Here is a 20146-nt window from a genome sequence, read left to right on the forward strand (position 1 = left end):
TGAAAGTGTGTAATGCTTCAGTCAAAAATATTTTACTTGCTTTTCCTGTATCTCCATTTCCCCTGTCCAATTACATTCTTTTTTCTTTCCTTTGTACAACCTCGGGACAGCCCCACCATTTACATGAACAGAAGATTTAGAATTTATCTCTTGCCTCTTTTGACTAACAACAGATGCTGTATGAAAACTGTCTAAAAAGAACTCAACTATAAGTCATGATTTCCATAAACTAAAAATTGTGCATTAATAAATTTTAAGCTAACTTCAAATTTTATCCCTAAAGTGTAAAGTTACTTGTTCCTAATCTAGAAACGCCATGTCAGAGCCACTGTGAAGGCCAGGAAAAAGTGGCTTTATCATGTAATAGAAGTTTAGCAGTGCCTGTCAAATAAGTATGGAGGACTGAAATACACACCAGTTTTGGGTGTCTCACACAAGCTCAGAGCCTTCTAGAGCTCTTCAAACAAAGCAGAATTTAAACGAATTTAGTTTTATGAAAAATGTTGTAATCGCAGTCCAAGTTCTAACTTGACAGAATGCACACAGCATGGCAAGCTTGCATCCTACAAAATCTGCAGATCTAATTAATGCCTTAGAAACAGCAATATCCTTTATACCAGTGCCTGCATGCAAACTTTAGAATTTCTTCTAAGGCAGCTTGGCAGCTAATTACATGTGCATATGTATAGCAGAGGGGTGTAGCTCATACTCACTGTGATGCTGACAGAGATCTATCTCATCATATTGCCTATGTTTATTAGCATGTCTGTAGAGCAAGCACCACAAGTCTCTAAGCATACGACACGAGATAATTTTACTCCCAACAGTCATCAATTGGACCACAGTACTTTGACTCCAGACTGGGCTGGATCTGAACAGCTGCTGTAGAGACTCAAGACTACATGCAATTATCAACTCAACGAAACATTAGACCCCTCAAAAACAGCAAAAAAAATTTTAGCTTCAATCACAAATAAAAGATTCAAGCTATGCCTGCTAATAAGAAAACTAAGGAGGTCTCCAAAACCAAGATTCATCAGATCAGCTGTGCAACCTTTCCTTTCCTGTTGTGTGCGTGTCTTGTGAATGCAAACAAAGGGTCTTCGTATTTATTCGTATTATTATTATTTAGCATCTGGCACAGAAGGTTTTATTCCTTGCATGAGACAGAAAGTACTGATGTAACAGCAAACACTAATGCAAACATTATAGAAAAGGGAAGCCAAGTCTTTCTGAAAGTAATCTCTGGCTGAAGCACAACATGACCTTTAAAAGACGAAAGTAACCAACTAAGAGAACAAAAAAAAAAATGTTAAATTCAAAAAGTGGCAAAACATAAGACAACAGCACATCCACCTAAAGACAACAAAAGCAGAGCTGCTCCTGTATTATATTTTCTTCCAAGAAAAAGGACAAATGGAACAGCCTGAAACCACCCTTTTGACTTTACTTAAGGCACTTCTAAAATGAGAAGTTTTCATCTGATAATATTAATTCAGAATATCACTGTAGTCCAAATAACAGATCATATGTTTAAGCCTCTAAAAAAAGGATTACTGAACACCTGTTTCAGATGCATATTGTTTATCAGGCCAGTTAATAGAAAGAAACTATCTAATGTGATCCAATCAAAAGGCACTTTTGGAATCAAAAGCCTTTTTGGAAATGTGTACCAGACACCTTCCTTCATGACATCTCCTGGTAAGGTCTAAATCCAAAGGGAAGAAAATTATGATTTTCCAATGAGTAAACTATTATTAACTCAAGTGGAGTGCTATGAAAACATGTGCCGACCTGTCTAATCAAAAACCTTGTATTTCTTCCCTCATTCTACTCAGTTTGACCTTTGTGCTTTATTCTGTGCTTTTCACTGGGAATTTCTACACAAATTCAGTCAGATTTGGTCTTAGCCACTAACGATGCACTAGTTTCTATCTCAATGGTGTCTAAATTATAAGAACTTCAAATCCAGGCCTATTTCATATGGGTATATCCTTGAATATCAACACATTTCTCATCTTAGAGCAATAAACAGAGATTGCTTCAAGCTGTCAGTGTCAAGGAGAGACTGAGAGTGCCCACAGAGGGCTATCACAGCCACATTTGTTGTCGTTTGATGTTAGAGATGAATGCTAAGCATGAATGTCAAACTAGAATTTGAACCTTCCTAAATCCAGGGACATTCAGAAAGCTTTTTGTTATAAACCAACTCTGGTTTGGATCACTAAATTGCAGGGGGGAAAAATAGGCATTTGAGATGATAAAAATAATCTTTAAAATACATAGTATTTATTTTAGTCCTTTTATACAAAGCAGTGCCTGCTTGGGTACAACTTTCTGTATTGCACTGAGTCACAGGGAGACACTGAATAACTATGTGGGTACCTGCAGTATGTTTTCTATACACATAATTTTATATTCACTCTTCACAAGTAATCCACACTGCCTCTTGATTAGGGCTTATGCTCCCAGACACTCTGTAGGAAGGGTCCCCGACAGTTTTCCTGCTGCCCAGAAGCTTAGACAAAACTCATCATACTCATGAGGTATGAAAAGACACAGAGCATTAGATACATCAAGAAATATGACATGTACTGAGAAACCAGTTACAATGATGAACTCTTTGGTCTCTAATGAGAGTGGACAAAGTTCATGTGCCCCATCATTGTAACAATCACTATTAACAGGAAAAATGTCACACAGTGCCATTTTTCGTTCCCTTTGTGATCTTTGTTGCAGCAGCAGTTTATCGGAACTCTGGAAGCATCAGCCTCTTTCTCCTGCTAGGCAGAGTATCACTGCTATTTCCACAGTTCAAAAATACCTTATGATTACACTAAAAATTCTGTTTTCCTCTTAGGTGCTGTTTTCCATAAGCACCTAAGCTTCAAAGACTAAATGTTCACTATCAGTTAGGAGGAAACAAGGGATGTATTAACCCTGCAGACTTATCTCTCTAAGTGTGGCTATGCTGAGACATTTTCTTCTTCTCTTAAGTGCAACTAAATGGGGAATTAAAACATCTTTACTGCAGTTGCAAAAAAAAAAATGTGTAGCACTACAAAGGTAAAACTGTTGTTGCTATTCCCAGTTTCACAACAAAGTAATTGTCTTATTGCTGTAGTTTTCACCTATGGGATTTCTTAGCCCCACGGAGAAAGCATGATTCCTTCTTACGATATGGATGGATGTACACCACTTCAAAAATTCCTTGTGATTATGCATCACATTTGCTATATTTGCTTATATAACCTCACGTTAAGTGTTTTAATGAACCATGCTGTAGGCTTACAGAAGTCCTCTGCTAATGACTACCAGCCTGCAGATTGGGTAAAAGAATGTCACATGTTTATAAATCCCTAAATGCATAACGAAGCAATCAACAGACACATTCAAAACCAGACACTTAAAATCCATCACGTTATCTCAGGCTTGCCAGTGACTATGAGGCAGAACAACAAAGAGAGTGATCATCGTAATAACCAGCACATTTATCAAGATGAAAAGAAGATGATCAGTCAATTGAAATCAGCTGCTGTGACACCCGACACTCCACAAAGGAGTATGTCCACTGCACCTGCTGCACGCAGAGAATGGTAGGGGCTACTGGTTGGTGAAGGTTTGGAATGTATCGAGGTCCAAGTAAAAAAATTATTTCATATGGCAATTACTCTAGTGCACATTGGTCAGTCTCCTTCATCCAAAAAATTCAGGGAAAAAATGTCAGCTAAGAATAAAGAAGGAAAGATAGGGCTACTTTCTAACAATGTTGATTTCATGTAATATTTAGCCACATGTAAAGAAAAAGAGACTCTATACTCAGATAACACCCTTTTCTTCTGCTATTAAGGAAAAGCCTAAAAGCCAGCTTGTTTCCTGTTAGCTGATCCAATGAGCTCAGTAGTGTTTCACTGAACATACTGTGGGGTTTTTCCAAGCTTTGAGTGAGTGCATTCTATGCTGACAAACATGCATGATATAGACACAGGATCAAGCCTAATCTTCATCCTTAGAATGCTCTGTCTACAGCTGAACCTGTGGTGTTAACTCATAACCCTTCAAGCTTCTGATTACTTGTGTCTCTGAATTACTGTTACTTGCACACATATAAGTAATTTTCACTTTTCTTTTACAGAATATTTTCATATTGAAACATACCAAAACAAAACTGTACAGACACTCAGGTGTCTGGGATTATATATAATGCTCACTAGGTTTTACATTTTATTTACATTATCTCAGTCTGAATAGAATGTCTTCTATAATTGCTCTTTCAGGTAACATTGGTTTTGCTTATTCACCAAAACCTGTAAATACAGTAAAACATAACTGTCACGTGTATTAGAGTATACACAATGGAATATAAATTTAAAATAAACATTAATTTTATTTTTTCAGAGGAGTAAAAAACAGAATTGAACCTGGTAAACACCAGAAATAATGAGTAAAAAATAAATTTCCACCATTACTACTGCAGATCCAGCTCCACTGGAAACCACAGTGACAGAGGTACTAGACCAGACCAAGCACTGGCACCCCCCAGCTTCCTAACTAAAACATTAAAACTTGCTTCAAAAAAGATTAGGTGAAGAGTTGTTTAGGTTTGGCTTGTTTTGTTATGTTTCAAACAACCCAGCTCCTGATTCATCATCTACTACGCTACTGCTACTACCTGAGTGCTACACTGGCCAAGTTTTGTTATTCAAACGTTGTCCCTGCAGGGTTTTTTGTCTGTGTATTTGTTTGTATTTTTCAAGACAGTTCAAGTTCATCTGGAACATCTTGGAGACTAATGTCACCTTGCCTGTGGCTACATTTCTTGCTGAATCTGCTCTCTTCCAATCATCCCTTCAGGACTTACAAAAAACCCTGCCAAAATCCCCAAATAAAATCAAGAAAAATAATTGAGCTCTAGGACAATATTTTCTTACACTTGTGGTTTTAGGAATTTTAGGCATAACTTAACTCAAATGCTCCACTACAGTAGGAAAATAGGTAAAAGTCTGTCTTTTGTTTATGTCAACTTCTTCCCAGTTAAGTTCTAGTTCCAGTTCTGATGCTCAAAAATCACTCTTACTTTAGCTTAATGAAGCTTAAAAACAAATATTTGCTGATAATTGGAGAAGGGTCACTTATACTGTTCAGCAGTGTTTGGCATGAGCAAACTGAAATCTCAAATGTCTTTGCTGAGCAAGAAGTTCAATCAACTCTCCTCCTCAGTAAGGATTTATCAAATTAATTCAAGAATTATGATGCATAACCTAATCAAAATTTAATTTAAATTTCCTCAGAGGTAAAGTAATAATATTACAGTGGTTGATTGATGAAATATACTGTGTTTTAATCTAGGAAATTCCGAATTGTCTTTAGTGCTAAAATAAGTATCTCCATCAGGAATCAATCTTGTAGACAGATTTCTTGAAATACAACTGCAATTACAATTATATAACATTGCTGTCATCATTAACTGAATATATTTTAACAGCCCCACCAAAATATTTAATCATAAAAATCATGATAGACCTCATAGGCACACCAAACCTATCACAGTCCTCAGTGAGGCTGATGAGCCCAAGAAGCCTGTGCCTCTGTTACAGTGCACTGCACTAGCCCAGTGCAGCTCATCACAGCTAGTTTGTGTACCTCTGTACAGCATTGTAATCACATCCTTAGAGAAACAAAGGCAATTTAGGAAAAAAAAGAATAGCACAGAGGCTGCACAGCATCTGCTAATACTAGTGCGTGTTCTGTGTGAACCATCTAACACTTGTAAGACAACCAACATTCACATAATGGAATATTCAACAGTTTACAGCACAGGAACACAAATCTATGCTATTAAGCCTCCAACACACACCACTGAATAAAATGAGATACCTGTATCCTGAGAGAACTTCACTTTGTGCTGGCTTCAGAAAATAAGCCTTCTTCTCATTTATTGCAAAATAGAAGAGATTTGACCATGGCTATACAAAGTTCATAGCTTCTTCATACATAATCATTCCTCAGTAACCAGAAAACTTAGGCTTATCTAATTCTATAGCACCATAAAAACAAGGACCCCTGTGTGCATGCATGTACACACACCAGCATTATATATATCTGCTTCACACAATCACTACTTATTTTAATGATATCAAAACATTTTCCCCAAACTAAACATCAGAAAATGCCTGGCTGTAGAACAATTAAATCTTCCATTCTATTTTGAAAAGTGGAAATAAGTTACATAATATCTGGTGAAATATCACAAACCTAGTCACAGTTTGGCAATAAACTTTTTCAAGTATTTTGGAGATAAAAATGAAAATCCATCCTTAAGAAAATCTTCACCCACTGGGATCAGATTTATATGACATATTGTATGCTCATTTAATAATTTCCAAGAACCCCTTGTAAAACCAGTATATAATGAAATATATTCATATATGAAATATATGAATATACTTTTATAGCCTACCTATAACCTTTTAAAGAACAAATTTACATCAGATCTTAAGAATTAAGTTCTAATGTCAAAGCCCTTTAAAAGAATTACTTGTCTTCAAGACATAGGAAAGCAGGTATGCTGTTGTTTCATAGAAAGAGAAACAGACCCTAAAGCCACACAATGTTATATCGAGGGATATATTTAGTGCTTGCTGGAAGCATCCTAACTGCTGTTGTCATGTATCAATATAGCTGACACTCAATTCTTTATTGTTTTTCCAGAGTTTTCCTCAACAATGACTCCTTTATACGACATAAACTACAGCTATTTTTAGTGATTGTCAGATTTGAAGACTATAAATCTCTGTAGTTACTGCACCTTCCTCTTCTTGCATCTAATCTCTCAATTAAAACAAATCTGTCCCCAAAGAACTTCGAAGAAGAGGCTGAATTAACAAACTATTTAAGTGAACCAGAAGCAAGGCAATCCCTTATGAATACAGAGTCTGCAATTAGCCAAAATGCTCCATTTTGCTGTTCACAACGAGGCTGAGGCTCAATAAAAATTAAACACTGATGCAGGCAAGGCATTCCCATGGGGCTCACATGTATTAATACATTACCACTCAACAGTTGCTTTATGTCCAAGAAACTGGGACACAGCTTGAAACTGGCTGGCTGCCTGTTTGATAAAATGGAAAGCTATTGGTGATAAGTATTTTCTCTTATTTTCATATCCCAAGGGCCATAAACAGGCTCAGTAAGTATTTAAATGCGGTTCCTAACAGTCACAAACTCATAATGGTGCCAAACAGATATGACTCAGGTTCTGACTGATCAGAGAATAACAGCTCATAGATTCTGCTTAGAGTCACAGTTGTGCCTTTGGATCACCCCAATCCCTAGCACTGCGTCTCCTAAAACCTCTAAGTACCTTAAAACCAATTCAGTTCTTAGCTTGATTAGGATGCAGGCAGGAGTCCACACTTCAGTGATGACCTTTTTAAGCAAAAATGTAGAATAATTTAGGTGGCTCTATTACTACTCTGCAGAAAACAATGTACAGAAACTTGAACGTACAGAATAAAATAGTTTAGAACTATGATTATTTTTACTTTAATAGGACAGAGTCAGGAGAACAAAGACTGTTTATTAAAATGTTTTTTGAAGCCACAGATAAGTAATCCACAAATTATCAGCTCCTTGAAATCTCTCAGAAATGAGGCACTCAGCACCTGACTGTGTCAAGTTAAAATACATACTACATCAACTTTCCTATTCTATCAACTAGAAACCTTAAACATTAAACATGTAACTAATAAAAATGTTTAGTTCATCAAACAGTAAGTCACTTTTCAAATAAAGGGTATTTTTAGAGCCTGTACTACAACAGTATCAGCAGCTTTATAGGACTATAAAAAAGAAACTCAAGCTGCAACTGCAAAACTATTCACCACCTTCAAAAGGCTTGTTCTGGATTGAATGGGCTGATGTTCTGAAGTTCAGTTCTTATCCAGACATCCTCTATTATGTCAACCTTTTATAATTTGTCTTACTCTGTCCTTACAAAGTCATCATGACTTTCACTTCTCTGTAGAATCCAGCCTTTCATCAACTGAGTGTGAGGATCAAAGAGAAAATAAATGCACGTCACCACTGGATGGACGTAATTCTCACGAACTTCACAAATCCTAGGTTAGTTCATGCTCACCTTTCGCAGGAGGAAGCAAATCCGCTCAATATTTCTCAGCCGCTCTCTCTGTCAAGAAAAAGGGGGGGAAAGGCAGGAGATTAGTTGGTGTTACAAATTAAGACAATATATTACAATTAGAAGGGTGAATGTTTTAATTAATGGCCGCAGTGAAGCAATATATGTTGTTAATCTGAAATGACAGCATTCACTTCCTACCTACTGCTAGCAAGCTAAGTGATTTACCCATTTCAAAGTCCCAGTAAGTTATTTTTTCATCTGTTACTGGGTGTAACAATATCAACTGGGGATTCCAGTCTGTTAGCCTCGAGCCAGAGGCTGCAAATGTTTTTTAAGTCAGCCTTTGTGCAAGACTTGGTCTTGCATCTTAAGGTCCCCCACATCTGGCTTCAATATAATTCTGAATGGGAAAAACAACTGTAACATTTGTATGGCAGCTCTTCCTCTATCACCAAGATGGTGCCTCAACATGTGATATTAGTATGTAACCCATTAGTGAAAAATATTTGAACTGTCCTAGAAATGCCACTTTAAACGACAGATGCATTCATAAATACTGAAAATCATTGCAATTAAGCACTGTGACTCAAAAGATGCTTTAAGCTCAACTCACAGAAAGAAAACAAATCAAAGACAGGGTTTTTTTTAAATGGCTCAGAATGAGAAACTAACCAGTACAATCAAATTTCACTGCATAACCCTATCATTGATGTTATTGTGGAACACTCTACTGTTGGTTACACTGCAGAAGGCAGAGTGGTTTTGTTGTCCTCAGAAGACTGTCTGATAATATTTTCACTTAGACATGGGAAAAATATTCCAAACAATTAACTTTTTTGTACTATACCAATCTAAGAAGCCAACTCTCCCTAAGCTTTCTGCTTTTCAAATGTTTTAAATTTGCCACAAGTTTGAGTTTTATTTCTATTCTCTTTTGCTTTTCTGTCCCCAAGTTTAAGCCATTTTTTTAAAAAGTATCATTTTGGAAAGACAATGTGGCAGTGGCAACTTGATAGGCACCAGAAAAATACCATGCCTCTTTTTGGTGTCTCTGAGCTAAAAGAGATTCAGAAATGTTAGACTCACAGTTGCAAACATGAGAATGGATGTGTGTGGACATGCCTGCGAAGCTGCAGAAAGCTCTCTTGCCTTTAGAAGGAGGTAAGTGGAGAGAGAAAGATAGACCTCTCAATTCCCTGTAAATAGATTCCTAACTACAGCTGGCCTTGGAGAAGTAGGAAGTCTGTCTCTGAACTACAGGTAACAGAGGGCAAACCAGGAAATTTGAATTAAATTTTCAGTACTGCCCTTGTTTTTGTCTCTGATTTCTCTTTAGTTCAGCCCCCTCTTGTCAAAAAGGCTCTACCCTCTGTCATGAAAATATTGTGGAAGATACATCGGTAAACATCAAACACTCTTACAGTGCAATAAAGAAAACTACCCCACTAAATAAAAGGGATATGGGCACAAGCAACTATGCAGAGGGAAAAAGAAAAACGCACTTGAACAAATGTATAAGAAATACCTGGTACAAATAAATACACATTTCTTGTGTGCAGTTCCCAAGATGGGAAGTAAAACCAGATAAAGTGAATTCAAAATCAGATTACATCCAGTAAATTCAAAACCAGTTTATATCCACTGAAGTCCTCTATAGGATTTCTTCACATAATTGCTTTCTTCTATTTTCATGCTTTGATTATGTGCTAGTGAACTGTAAAAAAAGCCTTCTTATTCTAAGATTCACGTAAAGTTTATGCTTAAAATCATCAGTGGTCTAAGCAGTACCACAAATCCTCTGCTGAGTTATGAAACAGGGTTAAATGGCAAACTACTGAATCTGGTTATCATTTGCAGACAATTCAATAACTTGATACTCCGTAGAGATCAAATACAGCACCTGTCGTAGTCATTGTAATTCCCAGTGAGATGATGGGGAGCCAAGTTCTGCTCTCAGTTCTGGTAGTACAGACTGACACATGTTTAGCTGTAGTCAGCTAAATCACCCTAGATTACAGCTTTAATTAGCAGAGGAATTTTGAAATACTTAAATCTAGGCTGCATTTTTGGTTCATTAGTTAAAAGTGAGTTTACAGTCCCAGGGTGATATTTAAACTTTTCCATAGCAGAAGCAGCAGAATACGATATTTACTCTTAAAGCATGGGAGCACTTAGAGCCCTGCCACTGGAGAGAGAGGTCCACGAACATGCCTCTTACCAAATCCACTCAAGCTTTTGGATCATTGATACAGGCAGTATGGGAAAATGTGGTCATCCCATGCTTGAACACAGAGAAGGCAAATTATTTCAAAAAGGAAAACTTGTGCCACAGCACGAAAAGGTAAAAAAGAAAGCATTAGCATCACATCAGCTTTTGAATTTCCAAATTATTTTCCTGCCTCCCTCAGCAAAAAGGAAGGCTATTAGCATAAAAAGTAACCATCTGGCTTCCCAAGACTGGCCCAGTAAATCAATTTTCCAAACCACACTTGACTTCACAAGAGACTCTCTATTAATTTCACTCAGACTTCACTGACAGCTCAGTGCATCCCCCTTTCTTGAGCAGGTACTGTTTAGCAAACCACTGGTTGTACTCACTGCGTGGGCTGGGTTGCACTGATCAATTGGGCTCTTGAAGTCTGTCCGAAGTTCATCAAAGGCAATTATCTGAAAAACATTTTTTTTTTCAAATATTGTAATGAATGCTCACTCAAACACTTATTTTCCTTTAGAAACTAGGTAGATGCATTGCCTCCTTTCCTCGCTTTCCGGAGAAAACAGCTTCTCCAACACACTCCCTCCAGAACTAAGTAGCTAAAACAAAACATGGGATACTCCTACATATGAAACCTAGAGCTCATTAAACTGTCACTCTGTAGAATCATATCTACAGCCTTTTCAGCATTGTTACTTTTCATATTTCTTCCCTCATATCAGCCAGAATTCTTTTCTCAAATTTCCACATGGCATAAAACTATTTCACAAACAAATACATCTCCAAATTCGAAGGAGAAAGTCATTAGCTACCCAAAATACAGAGGTGGATCAGCTATGCTGCTCCAGGTTTAATACATAAACAGTCCATTTTTATTAGTTATTAAACCTACTTCAGATATTAAGTCTGAATTAGTATCAGCTTTACTGTTATGAAGCTGCTATACATTAACAAACAAATTCCTCAAATGGTAAACCATTCTAGAGCAAACATGTGCTTCCTAAATTCTGGCAGGTTTTAGAATTTTACTTCAGACCTCATTAACGAAGAGATGTTTTTTGCTCAAGTCCTTCAGTTTCCTCCATTAACAGATGGATTAAGACACACTTGCAATTACTGGTCCTTTTAAAGCAGGGCAGATAAAAGTGCCTATAAAAATAACAATATTTGAAAGTGTTTTCTTGGAAAGAAAACAGCTGTAGTAATCCTCATCATATTCCATTCACAGATCTCAAATCACATTCTTAACTTTATGTTTGTATTCTAGTGATACCTTTTCTTCTGCTTCTTTCTTGCTTCACCCGAGGAAGGAAAGCTCACTATGACAGGCACCACATAAACAGATGTTAAAACAATGATTCCTTTTTAGATAATTTACAACCCAAAGTCTCTGTGCTCAATAAAAAGATGATGTAAGTATAAGGCAGCAGTTGGGTAATTAGTATATGAGTGCAACAGCCATTCTACGACATGCTACAGCAGCCTGGGCCTAACTGTTCAAAAAAGAACCAACTGGGTGTCAACACAGACCTGCTGCATAGGTAAAACACATTCATTTTACAGATATGGAATGAAGGAGCAGAAATCCCAAAAATGGCCTATCCATGAATTATATAACAATCTGGCTAGAGGCTTGAGAATAAAACCTAGAAGCTACAACCCACAAATTTAAGCACTACTCCACATCCCACTCTAATGCTGCATTCATCACACCAAAGCACATTTAAAAATCAAAAGTGTGGCATTTACAAGAGCACTCTACAGAATTCAATTTATTCAACTATGACAAGTCAAAGTGACAGAATAAACCACAAAGGGAACTATAAAACATGATTATAAGTGAAACATTTCTCCCCATGGATGCAGTAGCTCTACAAGTTAGGAATTAGATCTGCAATGGTAAAAGAGAAAATAACAGAAACTGTTAGAAGCCTGGAGTGCATTTGTGAAGGATAAGGCTCACAACACCTCTATATTAATACTTCTTGAACAGGTCTTCATATTCTTAAGCTGGACCAACTGCTAAGAGGGTTAGAACCATGCAGGTCAGACACACATGTAATTGGGTACCTCTTTGTAACTGGATATCAATATCAGCACTGACAGCACTGACAGAAAGGGGGAAGGATGGCCCTGTAACAGGTAAGACAGCTGTCTCTCATAGCTATACCACTGATTTACTTTAGGATGCCCTTAAATTCTCTTTACCTCACTGCACTGGTACTTACAGATGTAACTTTAAGAAAGAAAACTGTTATGAGCTTTGAGTGACAGCTATTTTTATTAATGTACAGTGGTTACAGGTTTTTTTCCACTGTAAATGTAGCGAGGAGTCTTCTTTCTGGTAGTCAGTAAGAGCAGCCAGGAGTTTATCATGAAATGTCAGCCAGTACAAGATCCAACTCATGCTGTGAGGAAAGATTGTCTGAGACAGCATTATGGGGAATCTGAATACTGAAATCATAAGATAGACTCCTTCCAAGAAGTTCAGGAAAGCCTCACTTGGCTGCTCTGAAAGACAAAGCTGTTAAGGCAGGGCTCTGTTGAGCTAGCTTTAACTAATGCAGGCAAGTCTTGAAGAAATCCTAAATGACAGTTTGGAAAAGAGGTTAGCCCCAAATATACTACACATTTAGATCTCCTATTTTTTTCTTTCTCTGTTTATTTATTTTATTTATTTATCTATTTTACCAACATTCCCAACTCTCTAGCCCAAATCCTACTCTTTATTTGCTGGCACTCAATTTATGTTATGTTTGCATATATCTAAGTGCCTTGACACAGATCTGATAGGTATTAATCACATTGCTTTCATGGAACCAGTAAGTGTAAATACAATAATCCCATAATCTTTTGAGATGTCTGCAAATTATGACAATGTTAAGAGACAGTCCTGCTACACCCAAGAGAGGCTGAGGTCTGGTATCAAGCAAATATGATTTGAAGAAAGTTTCTCCAATAAAAGTTTTGGTGTCTCTCTGGAAAGTAGCTGACAAAAAAAGATTCTCCTCGGTTCTTATCATTTTACTTCAAAGAAGTTCCATAATAGGTCTTAAGTTGTTAAATCTCCAGAAATGGAAATTTAGCAATGACATTATTTTAAATTATGAACAAACACATTCCTATTTCTTATTTCTCAGTTAGAGTGAAAAGCTTGAAAGTGTAACATTAGGCAGGCTCACTATTAGAGGGAATACAAACTCCCAAAGTGTTTTGGGGGCACGTTTTCTCCCAGTTTTTTGGTTGGTTGGTTGGGTTTTTGGTTTTGTGCCGTTTTGTTTTGGTTTAAATCTCACAGTGTTGGGTGTCCTAATTCTAAAACCACAACTGAGAAACAACGGAAACAGAGCTGTAGCTTCTTATGATTTTTGGTTGCTCACAACACATTTGGTAACTGTGCAACAAATTACATCGCATTACTGAAAATATGGCTGGGCTGGGCTGTACTGCTGTGGGGTTTACATAATTAATTAGGAAACGTCTTCCTCTTTCAATTATCACTCATCTTCTGTAGCAGTTCAATGCCCTAGGACATTGTGTGGCTGGAGGTGCCATTTTTCCATCCAAAAATAACAAACTCCTTGCCTCCATTAAGTGTTTCACAATGCTTTCACAGGAGGTGCACTGTTCTGACCACAGACTAGAGAAACGAGCTGCTGCCTGTTGACATTTTAGCTGAATGCAGTACAGCTACTGCTTCCCACACATCAACCGCCCAGAGTTGCTGAATGCTCTGGGACAGCAGCTGGATATGCTCAGGGGCTGTTTCACCTCAGAAACCACCACACTTACCAGCATCTTGATAGAGCAGTTCATTTCCAGGCAAACAGTGCAATAGATCCCAGTCAGGGCACTCCACCACACGAATTGTCATGATTTCACCTTTGTAAATGAATGTATTTCATAAAGTGTTCAATATCTTTTCAGTTATCCAATCTAATTTGATCCAGGGTGACAATTAAGACTACAAAATATACACACAGAGGGACATCAGCAACCCCATCTCTCAAAAGGCCACACTATAAGCAGACTGTTCCAAAGAAAAATGACCAACCTCTAGTCATAAAGCTGAACAAATAGCTAAGCACTCAGCATTTTGGAAACATGTGCCAGGGACTGATCTTACACAGAGGAGAAATTTATTTCTATTAGTAAACATTAATGTTGTACATTGGCTTCATAGACAGAGAATAAGGACCATCTGATATTTATTTAGAAACTCAAAGGAAAAAAACCTAAACCACCAAGTTATCTGTTTACTTGCAAAGCTATATCAGAGGGGAAAAAAAGTGCATCATGTTTAGCAATAATTTTTAAAATTACTGCAGAAACAGGCTGGGGTTGAATGGACAATGGATATTTCACTGCCTTCTGCCTTGAGGACTTTTCTCTGTGAACCCACATTGCAAATTATTGCAGGAAGTTTGTTCTGCCACTGCCCTAGCTATGCTTTTTCCTGTTCATAGAAGTGTATTAGAAGTGTACTTGTGGTTGTTTTCCACCTAATAAAATTAAAGGTCTGTAAAAATACTGGTTGCAGTCTCTGATTCACACCATCTGCAAACCTCAAAACTCCAAGTGTAAGTCAGCAAGGAGTTTGCTCCAGTTTGAACACATACTGAATCAACAAGATTGTGATGACAATATGTTTCAACTGCAATGATATTTATAAAATTTGTTTTCATTACCCGCACTCTCTGTGCTTATCTTTCCAGACTGCAACAGCTTTGAATAATGAAGTATTCACATAAGATTGAACCTGAATTTTGTTTTCTTCCTATGCTTATGTACCAATCAAATTGAAAACTTCACTTAATGCTAGAAACAAGCTATGACATCTCATTTTTTAGGGAAGATACTTTTTTTTAATCACTGAGCTCTTACAGAAACATATTTTAATTGAGACTCTGATGTTTTAGGGTGGCAGTGAAGTTGGTGTGGGTGTGAAACCAGTGACAGCAAAGAAGTTGGATATTATTGCTTCTTGGCATCTCAGAAAACTTAAGATAAAACAGAACTTGATGACAACCACACTAACCACAGACCAGAACAGTAACACTTAACATATGTTTCCTTGCCACCACCCCGTCAATGCACCACAATCCCATCTTGAAGGAACTGTCTTTAATGGTTCATTTAAACAATTTGTCTCCCCCTCCACTCTCAGATGCAGCTTTCACAGTGCCCATACTGGCAGTTCATAGGCTGTCTGCAAGTCAGCACATGGACAGAAGGTGGACAGGTTTAGGAGCAAGCTGTCCTCCTAAACTTCATGCCAGCCTATCAACTGCTCCATAGACATATTTACTATGTTGGAGAAATCATGTCTGAACCATGAATTGAACCATGTTGATGCAGTCTGGGTGAGTTATTTTGCTGGATTTTGTTGAGCAGAAGCAACAACTGACAAAACATGTGAGAGATTCAATCAGGTATGAATGAAAAAGTGCCTGAAATGGAAGATAAGTCACTGCCTTGACACGATGGAGTAAGGGGAGCCCACAGAGAGATGCAGAGAAAAGTGACATCAACAAAGTGACAGACTGAGAGAACAATCTTTGCTACCCAATTCTTATCATGATATGAAATGAATCTGAACAGAAAATTTGGTTGGTGAACATTTATTCAAGATGGTTGTTCCTCTTTCCTCTTTCTCTTCTGATTGAATTCGTCTGGTTCATGCTATCAAGCATGAAATATCACTCAAAATTGTACAAATGGATGGGCAACCTGCCTCAAAAGCCAGAAAATGTTATTCTTTTTATCATATTTTATTCCTTACCTATATCCTCTTGTTAAGCATCTCCTACTAAAAAAGGAAAAAAGTCTAAATCTTGGCTTCAATCATACCTCACCATGTAACACGGTAACTTCCCAGACCAGTGTATCTGAAATGCTGGTTTTTGAGAACCTTAACACTACAGCAAATAAAGAGCAGAGAAGAAAATGAGATTAATGGTATTTCTTTATTCTCCTATCTCTTACCAACATATTTAATGTTCTGAATACTACACTTATTAATTCACCACATATTAATAAAAATAAACAGTAATAACTAACAATGCCTTGCAGTTATAAATCTCCCTTCAAGGCAATGAAGGTCTTAACAAATGCAAGGAAAATATAATTTCCATTTTTTTTACACAAGGGAAAAAAATGAAGCTCAAAGAAATTAAATTACTTACAGAATCAGTGGCAGAAGAACCAAAGCCTCTGGATTACTGCATCATATAAAATGTAAGGGGAAACAAATACTGTCAGTACACTGATCATTGTACTGTTGTCCATCTCCAGAGCAGAGCACCGCTTTAAGCAGAGCCCTTTTGGATTAAGATTGCAAATGGTTTTAAGTCACTCAAGGGCAGAACATTTTTCTATTTGTCAGATTTCGCACTAACAATCGTATGGCATTTCCTTGCTCTACTTAGCTTGAATTTCACATGCTGCCACCATCAAACAACCCTCCACATAGAAACCCAAGCACATTGCTAACGCAAACAAAGTTCCTGTGGCTCCAACCAGGGCTGCACAAACATATACCTGAGCTCCCAGGCTTCATTTTTTAACTGAAATTCTTTTGACTGTAAAATGATGTCGTATTTAGCCCAACACGACTTAAACTTTTTAGGCTCTAACTGGAAGCTTAGGCTAACTTAATCAGGAAAATCTTATTGTAATTTCTTAAGTATTTAAGCCAGATATGAAGACTTTTCCAATAGAAACTCCAATATGCAAATTCAAAACTGCATCATCTCCATTCTGCAAACACGATTCAAAAGGATTTCCTATCTACCTATAGAAATGCAGAGGTACAATTATACAAGTCTGCACTGGTATAGTTACACCACTGTATTCCCCTATGTAAATAAAAACTATACTTTCACTTTATATATATATATATATATATATATATATATATAAAGTGAAAATTAAATAAAACAAACAAAAAACCCCAATCCTATACAGATGGACAAAAGCAGTATTACTGCATCAGCTACACCAAATCAGATTTCCAAGCCTGCAGAGATGTGCAAGAGAAACCACTAAGAATAACTATTTGGCAGACGCCTGAAAAGTCCACCTTTTAGTACAAGAATGAAAAACTCCACCCATGCCATTAAAGAGACAGAAATTCATCTTCAGGAATACAACCATTTTGTACACAGCTCTGAGTTACTATTTCCATGAGTTACCAGTTACTATTATTATTGCAACACTGCAGACTACAATTTGAAAAAGCAACCTGTTTTCTGAATGTAAAGAATTAAGGTTATTAATTTTAACAAAAGAGCTAAAAAACCTCAACAGCTGCAAAGTTCTATTTTGAACACAATGTTTCCAGAAGGATGATTTGACAAGCATCTATTGACAGATTTCTACAACTGTTATGAAACAGGTTTTTAAAAATAATTTCATCCAAGTGCAAGGTGAAACAGTTTAACTGGCTAACAACAGGATTCTGGTCACAGATTTCACTTGCTCACCACAGACACTGAAATATGTTCCCCAGTCATTCTGAAACTGAGATATCAACCCTCTCCTTCAATAGAGAGATGTCAACCCTCTCCTTCAGGAGAGAGACAAATGTCCCACTGATTCCCCAAATAGAGAGTTCAAAGATTACCTGTGCTTGTATCACAACTTTATACCCACTCACTGTCTTCCAGTCTAGACCAGCTGAAATCCAGCCAGACAAAAATCATCTGTAGACATATAAACTGCATTTTGTTACAAGAAGAAAGACAAGCAGCAAGCTGTGCAGGAGGAATGATGCTAATATAGCTGCACAAAGCCGGTTTCTAAATAGGCTAATAGTTTTGCTTCCTGCAGCTAAAGCACATTTCAAAACAGACCTCAAGTGGAGGAGGAATTTTTAAGGTAAGTCCAGACTGCCTTGCTTCCTTCCCTCCCCAAAGGATTTCATCATTTTGTTGTCATGATTCTTTTTCTTTTTTTTTTTTTTTTAAACCTTACATTACTGCATTCAGTAGAGGGGAACATTTCAGGAAGTAGTGGTATTCTGTGAATCAAGCACACCCCACAACTCACCCTCTGTGGAACACAAAGAGTTGCTACCAACACTGAGAAAAACCACCACATTTTCAATTAGCACCAAAACTGGTGAATACATCACGTTGTTCTGAACAGAAAAAAACTCACATGTACATAGAGATGCATTACTTAAGTTTAATTACATTGAGTGTGGTAGAAACAATTCTTCTGCCTGAGCTAACTTAAAAAAACATGTCTTTTTTCTTTCAGAAGAGAACCTGAACCATTTGGTTACTAATTTTTTTGAAACATGGATAACAGTGTCAGTTCCACTGCTGGTACCATGCTACTGTGCATAAATACACATTTCACTGATGGCATTTCAGAGGCAAGAGACCAACTCTAATTTTTCTGTATTAAAACTTCATACAATGTGAGACCATTCCACTTAGCAGGATATCTGTGTCTGGAGACTCTATGGGTCAGTGATGCAGCTAATGTCAGGGTCTGAATCAAAGGCACCAGGTGCGAAGTTGGCACTCCCAAGTGCTTGTATGGATGCCCTTCTCCTTCTAACAATAAAATCTTACAGAGCATTGGACAGCGTTTCTCACCAGCCCCAAAGGCACAAAATCTATGTGCCTTTGTAGGCTGGGGGAAATACAGGTTGCATCTCTGCCTCAGTAGGGAACTGACTGTAAATCTCCCACACTCCCTGTACTTTTGATACAAGCTTTCCGCCAATATTCTCTTCCTGCATATGGCCTCCTCCTCCTACATGCAATTGAGTATTTTATGTGGATTCTTTATGAAACAAACAGGTTTTTCCATTTAGACCAAAATTTATGAAACATTTCAGTATCTAACCACTTCTGATTTCTTCAGTTCAGCACCAAAACCCCAGGACCAGATACTCACGGAGCACCAGTGACAACAAATTGACATGCCATTATCAAGAATGCTGTCACTTGTTAGTGAGGTACTAACTTGATCTGACAGTCAGGACTTGAAAAGCAAACAAGCTGCTACAGTGATGGATTCCCGGTCACAGCCACACGTTCAGCAAGCTAAGAAAGGGCATCACAGAATCACAGAATGGGTCAGGTTGGAAGGGACTGCACTGAGTCATCCAGTCCAACCTCCCTGCTCAGGCAGGGCCATCCCAGAGCACATGGTGTAGGATTGTGTCCAGACAGTTCTTGAATATCCCCAGTGAGGAAGACTCCACAACCTCTCCGGTCAATCTGTTCCAGTGTGTGCAGAGTAAAGAAGTTCTTCCTCATAGTCAGGTGGACTTCCCTGCGCATCAGTTTCTGCCTTTTGCCTCTTGTCCTATTGCTTGGCACCACCAAGTAGAGCCTGGCTCCATCTTTGTGGCATGCTCCCTTTAGATACCTACAGATATTGGTAAGATTCCCCTCTCAGTCATCTCTTTTGGAGGCTGAACAGGCCCGGCCTTTCCTGATAAGAAAGATGTTCCAGTCCCTTGATCAAAAGCAAAGGTTAAGCAAAGGTCCTCCTAGCAAAGGTCATGCAGACTCTTGCACCAGCTTTTCCTTCTGGAAAGGATGCAAACAAAGACCACATCTGCAGATAAACTGAACAAGCATTTCAAGATAATGAACAAGTTAGGCCAGAACTTCACCCCTAGTCTTGATCTCTTTGATGGACCAAAAGGAAATTATGGGAGTTTGGATCCAAGCTTTACAGTTGAGGTGTCAAACTCAGATTTGTGGCTCTGATTCAGGGAATATCTAGTGCAAATGAACTGGTTTGCAGATCTCTCAACCAAGCAGGGG

General features: G+C 37.7%; 1 protein-coding gene across 2 annotated transcripts in view; it reads right to left on the reverse strand.

The window, feature by feature from the left end:
• CNIH3 (cornichon family AMPA receptor auxiliary protein 3) overlaps nucleotides 1-20146 on the reverse strand; it is a 54529-nt gene that overhangs the window by 21881 nt on the left and 12502 nt on the right. For both annotated transcript variants that reach the window (XM_064648104.1, XM_064648105.1), the window contains exons 2-3: nucleotides 10739-10807; nucleotides 8141-8188 (exon numbers count right to left, since the gene is read on the reverse strand). In XM_064648104.1, the coding sequence (XP_064504174.1) occupies nucleotides 8141-8188; nucleotides 10739-10807 (117 nt within the window). The remainder of the gene's footprint in view (nucleotides 1-8140; nucleotides 8189-10738; nucleotides 10808-20146) is intronic.

The sequence above is a fragment of the Pseudopipra pipra genome, chromosome 3 (genome assembly GCF_036250125.1).
Source record: "Pseudopipra pipra isolate bDixPip1 chromosome 3, bDixPip1.hap1, whole genome shotgun sequence".
Taxonomy (NCBI): Eukaryota; Metazoa; Chordata; class Aves; order Passeriformes; family Pipridae; genus Pseudopipra; species Pseudopipra pipra.